This window comes from Falco punctatus (genome assembly GCF_963210335.1).
Source record: "Falco punctatus genome assembly, chromosome: 7".
Classification (NCBI taxonomy): domain Eukaryota; kingdom Metazoa; phylum Chordata; class Aves; order Falconiformes; family Falconidae; genus Falco; species Falco punctatus.
In genome coordinates this window covers 31835172-31841171 of record NC_137587.1, presented here as the reverse complement: position 1 = coordinate 31841171, position 6000 = coordinate 31835172, and the positions used below count along the sequence as shown (strand labels likewise).

At 53.4% G+C, this 6000-nt stretch overlaps 1 protein-coding gene across 5 annotated transcripts in view; it reads left to right on the top strand.

Annotated features, from left to right (window-relative positions):
• Positions 1 to 1013: 1013 nt before the first annotated feature.
• The window catches only part of PRIMA1 (proline rich membrane anchor 1), a 68230-nt gene continuing 63243 nt past the window's right edge, over positions 1014 to 6000 (top strand). For all 5 annotated transcript variants that reach the window (XR_013929595.1, XM_080396277.1, XM_080396280.1 and 2 more), the window contains exon 1: positions 1014 to 1855. Coding sequence is in view for 4 of the 5 variants with exons in the window: in XM_080396277.1 (XP_080252403.1) it covers positions 1763 to 1855 (93 nt within the window). In the remaining variant the exon portion in view is untranslated. The remainder of the gene's footprint in view (positions 1856 to 6000) is intronic.

Genomic DNA, 6000 nt, shown 5'->3' with positions numbered 1-6000 from the left:
CTCTGCCTCTCTCTGTTCTGCCCTTACAAACCCACAAGATGGGGACTTACAAATGAAAGTCTAGGCTCGATGAGTCTACCTCAGCTCAGGTGTAACTCCATTAAATTCCGCTGTGTTGTTCTCATTTGTAAGACGTTGCTGGGCCTGACAGTCCTGCCATTTAAACTGGTGTCTGTCGGGGCTGAAATGAATGGAGACATGTAGGTGTAAACAAATAGTGGTACGAAAAGAGGATCTCAGCCCTGCGTCAGCTGAAAGGTTAATGTGTTTCCATTCCTGCTTCACTGAGCAGATTTTTATGAAACTGATTATTAAACTTGGCTCAGTGGGTGCCAGAAATACCAAGAAAAACTAAAATCAGTATCCTCAAACTCGTTCACCTCTGGGTGTGAAATAAAAACCATGGGCCCGACATTTTGTTCAAGCCCATTTGCTTACTATGTTCCAAACACTGAAAGCAGGACCCCTGTGCCACTGACCCAACAACAGGCATCTACGGTCATCCTGATACACACCAAGCCCAACTTGCAGCAACAGCCGCCCATCACAGAACAGCTGTTTCACTCGTTAACTGCTTCACTGGAAGCAAAAACATCTTCATCTTTGATTTTCTGCTCTTCACCTTTGATTTTCCAGTCTTTCCTTTTTGTGGGGAGGCCGGGCTGCGGCACTATGATATTGGGAAGTGCTTTACCCCTTCCCTGCAGGCGCTGCTGAACGTTTCTGCGGGCTGTGTTATTACATAGACACACGAATGCCACGAAGCATTTGCCTTACTGCATCCCAGAGACAGCGGGCTGGGGACGCGGACCCGGCAGCTCCCGCCTGTCACAGGACCAGTCCTCGCATCGCTCGGGCGGGGGGGGGGGGGGGGGGGGAGAGACCCCAAACCCACCGACCGCAAAACCACCTGGCTGCGGTTTGGGATGAGGCGCCTCCAGGGCACGAGGGGGCCGGCTGGCCCCTCGGCTCGGCCCCGCTCCCGCATGCGGGGGGGGGGGGGGGGGGGGGGGGGGGCGCGGGGAGCGGGTGCGGTGCTCCCGGGCCCGCCGCAGCTGCCCGAGCCCCCGGCGGCCACCCCCGTCCCGGGGCAGCCCGGCCGGGACCGAGCGGAGGGAGCCGCCGCCGGGAGGAGCCCGGCGGGGAGGGAGAGCCGGGGGGAGCCGAGCGCGCACGGACTGCCTCGATGGGCTTGAAAAATCACTGCAGCAGCGGCGGGCAGGGGGGAGATGCATCTCCCGGGCTGCGCGGCCGCGCCGCTCTCCCCGCCTCTCCCCGCCGGCCGCGGCAGCGCCCGACCCTCCCAGCACCGCGCCCGGCTCCAAACTTTTCCCGCCGCCCGCTCCCCGCCCCGGGTGTGCGGGAGCCCCGGGCTCGGCGGGGAGCGCCGGCCGGGGAGCCCCGGCGCGGGCAGGCTGCCGGCGGCGGCAGCGGAGCATCCCGGGGAGGGGAAGCCGGCGGGGCGGGCCGGGAGGGAGGCGGGCCGGGCGGGGGTGGAGGCACGTCTCCCTGCTGAGGGAGCCGCGGCTCGCAGGGCGCTGGGTTTTCCCGACCACCCTTTCCCCTCCCCACCCGCCCATCTCCCTGCCTCCCTCCCCCCGCTCCTTCCCTCCCTCCCTCCTTCCCTCCCTCCCCTCCAGAATTAAAGTTGGGACGGTCGCGCTCCGGGGATGGGTGCGAGCCACCGCCTCTGCTGCCGGCTCGCTCCGCTCCCTGCCCACACCGCCCGGAGCCCGCGCCCCCGCCCGCCCGCCCAGGAGGGATGCCGCTCCGGGAGCTCCTGGCGCTGCTCCGCCGCTGCTGGCCCTCCCTGCTGCTGCACTGTGCCCTCCACCCGCTCTGGGGCTCCGTCCAGGTAGGGCTGCCCGGGGCCGCGCCGCGCCCGCACGCCCGCCGGCGGGGAGCGGGAGCGGGGGCGGCAGGCGGGGCCCCGGCGGCGCAGGGGAGGGGGCGCTGCCGGCGGGGGGCGGCGGGGTGGTGGTCGCGCAGGCGGCCCCGGGGCAGGCAGAGCTGTTGCTCTGCCCGGCGCGGTGCCCCCCTTGTCGGCGCTGCGGGACGGAGCGTGTACGTGTGCGTGTCCGTGTGTGCGTGTCTGTGCGCGCGTGTGCGCGGGGCGGCGCGCGGCCCGGGCCGCCGGCAGCGCGGGACGCGGTGCGGAGTTGACTTTCTCCGCGCAGCGGCAGCGGGCGGGTTTGCGAGAGCGTTTTGCGGCCGGTGGCGCGGCGCGCAGGAGGCGGCAGCACGGAGCCGGGCGCCGGCAGCCGGGCTTGGGCCGTGCCCTGCCGCGGTCGGTCGGTGCTGCCTGCGAGCGGGGGGTGCTCGGAGCGAAGGGCTGGATCAGCTTGGGCCAGCTCCGGCGCTGTGGTGGTGTGTGACCTTGGTTGCAACGTGGGGGGACCGGCAGGATGAACTGGGAGAAATTCCTACACGGTGAGGGAGAGAGAGCGCCCATCCAGTTTGGAGAATCAGAACAACAGCAAAGCTCAACTCAAATGCGTCACTTTGGCATTTCAAAGTTTATTTATAATACGTCTTCAGAGGGGTGATTGATGAGCCCGCCAAGTGCTGTTCAAGAACAGAACAATTACAGTTTCTTTCTTGCACGGTAGTGACTCCAGGGCTTTTACTCCCTGTTCTAAACTTAGTGGCTCCCAAGAGATTGAAGAGAGAGGTTGTTTTAGCATCTTGTCCCTTGCCGTGAATGACAAAGAGGATTTGTGCTCCTTACAGACTAAAATGAACAGAAATACAACAAAACCAACCTCCTTTAAACCAATGCCCCCATCACAAAAATCTCCACTAGCACTACCTCACTGTTGTCCTGCTCAAGTAATCAAGTGGCTAAGCTTAAGTTCAAACTGTAATTGCATTTTTAAGGCAAGTGCAACTGTGTAATAAGAGATGCCTTCTGCAACCTCTCTCCTGTAACCAGTCAGTCAATCAAGCAGACCAAAAAAACCCCAAAACAACCAAAACCAAACCAAACTTGCATAAACATCTTTCTGGCAAACTATACAGATGAGCTAAGCCAATCTTTCAAAAAAAATTATGTTTATAAGAATTGAAACAGGCTGTCACAAGTGCAAAAGCCAAGGGGCCCATCCTTCCGCTGCAATAATTTGGAAGTTTTGTTGTCCCATTCATCAACTATACTTGTGCTATTGCCTGCTGTTCTGTGGAAGAGCAATCAACAAATCTGCTCATGCTCAAGCTTTTTTCCAGCTTTCCCAAAAATAGGATATCTAAGGTTCCCTTCAGCAGGTACCAGTGGGAAGGGCAGGTGTGAAGTGCTCACCGGCATGCTGACCTTACATGATGGAAACTCCCTCATCTTTAAATCCCTCCCATGACTCCCTTCCCCATGTTGAGTTGTAATCCTTGCTCTTATCTTCAAAGTCTAGCTAGCCATACTCTCCTCAACTAATTCAGTAATGTCACAACATGTCGCTCCCCTGCCCCTGCACCATCTATAGCAGCCATCGTGTTTTCTCACATCTCTTCTCCCAGCCCCTCTTCACCCATTCGTCTGTGCGATGCGATGACTTACATGTAGCATGGCCTTCACTCCCACATCTTTGCATTCCCTCCTCAAGTCCTGCCTTGAGGCACTTAAGAGAATCAGTCAGATGCTAATCAGAGGAGAAGCATTTATCTTATTAAAAAATACAAAAAAACGCCAAACAAACAAAACAAACCCCACAATCTTTTCTTATTAGCATCTCAGCCAGCACTGTGACAAGAAGGAAAGGATGATTCTGTCTGAGGCTTTTGACATAATTAAAAAAAAGAGCAGTAAGTGTCACGATAAATAGCAGGGTCACGGTTTTTTTTTTTCTGGTTTCATAAACATGGATCTGGATTAACTCTGATGTGAATTATGCAGAGCCATCCTGGGATTTATGCAGCGGTGTTGACATCTCGTCTCTGTAGACTGCTTCCAAGAGACAAAGCTCTTGCCACATCAGCAGGCTTTTAGAGGTCCCCCTGCCTTTTCAATCAAATGCACTTTTCTTTTCAAGCATTCCTCCTTTTACCTGATTCAAAAAGTCACAAGAGGGCCACCCTCCAGGGACAGTATTAATCCTCTTTTCCCATCCCACCCTGTAGAGCATGCTCAAGGACTGCTGCAGCCCCACGGGACTCTACCGAAATACTAAACAGCTCTGACCAGATGCAGATTTATTCTTCCACTCTATGCAAAGCAGGACTAGGACCACTGTTTCTGAAGGAAATCTTGGATTAAAAAGAAATACACCACAGGCATGAACTTCAACAGAGTCTGCAAAAGGAAACCACCAGTTGCCACGTTCTGTTTGCTTTTCCCTGAACATTTGTGGATCATATTTTCATTTCCATTAATATTTAAGCACATTTGCCCTTGTTGCAAGGCATATTCACATTAAACGCACAAATCCATGAAGTCAACTCCATGTGTTTTCAGAGCAGGGCAAAAAATGCATCAGCTTGAAGTCCAGGCAACATATCTGTTCAAACTGACCACCTGCTGAGTGTGTTAAGAAAGCCTCATGCCAAACAAGCAACCGAGTTTTAGACAGGCCAAGCAGACCCCCATGGCATGCCCAGCACCTGGAGGAATGGCTGGAAGGTGCGGAAGTAACAACTAAGGAGCAAGCCCTGTGTGGTTCACCTCTGGAGATGACCCCTTGCCAAGGCCACCTCTGTGCTACAAACTGCCTGGCAGCCTGGGGGTGTCTGATTAGTCATTACCTGCAAAGTGCTTCCAAAGCCATTCTGGGGCCATGGTAGTGTAGGGCAGAACAAACATGCAGTAAAGTCTGAGGCTGGACTTGAATTAGCAGACATGGTCAGAGAAAGATTAGGCTCTTTCAGCATGCCTTTTTTCTGCTGCCATCTCCTGTAAAGGCAGCTTACCTTGAATTGCAGACAGTAAGAAAGAAACATGGAGTAATTTATTTCATCATCCTCTGCCAGAGCAAGATTGTTCCCTAAAGCATATTTTCTAGTGATTTGTTCTGCTTGCCTTTAGAAGACACAAGTAACAGCCTTCATTCCTTTCATGAGGCGGCTAATAGACATCAACAGTGGGATTTTTTTTCTTGAAAAGGAGCCAAATGTCTTTTCTTTTTTTCTTAATTCTATCTTGCTACTGTTAGTTAATCATCTTTGTCTATTTCTCTCCTCCTCGAGGCCCTCAACCTCGATTCAAGCCTTTCCCTTTCTTGCCAGATTTCAGCCAACTTACAACATCTTTGTTATTTTAAACTAACCCTCTAAGACAAACCCTCAGTACGGTAACATCTGTGTTCCTGCAGGTATCTTCTAACAACCAGACATTTTACTGAGTGACAAGAGAAGGGAAACAAATAGGTGATGAAGCCTATGCTTTTAAATGTCAGTTCTTTCACAAATGTTTAAAAGTGATCATGGGGATTTTCTATAAAGGTACAGACTAAGGTATTGAGAGACAGAGCAACTCCTCCTCACCCCCCCACCCCACCCCCCACCTGAAATAATATTTTAAAAACACACAGGAGCAAGGAGTGGCTGGGCATGTATAGGGTTAATTTTGTCTGCAAAGTAATTGAGAAAAATAACCACTGGTTTCTGAGGACATTCTATTACCAGCCTAAGGTAGGAGAGCCTCTAGGGATTTAAAAGCAGTCAATAGCTCTAAAAAAAGACAGAGCAAGCCTTTGGTTCTGGTTGATGTTAAGTTAGAGCAGTAAGTCAAAGTAGCTTTTTCATACCAGCGCTGTCTTCAGACTTACATACACAAAGCTGCTTCTGGGCTGCAAGTGAAGCTGGCTCCAAGTCTGCGCAATGTTACTCTTCCCTGTCTTTTTACTCTGCCATTGCACTAGTTCCTGCGAGACTGTAGCGAGCTGTAGGATTCAGCAACTGGGGAACTAGGTAGGGGACAGTAATTGTAACTAGGAGTAAAGAGTTGCTTTCCTAATCAGCTTCCAGGACCAGCAGAGGGATGTTACCCTGCCTCCTCTATCAGCACAGTAAACGCTG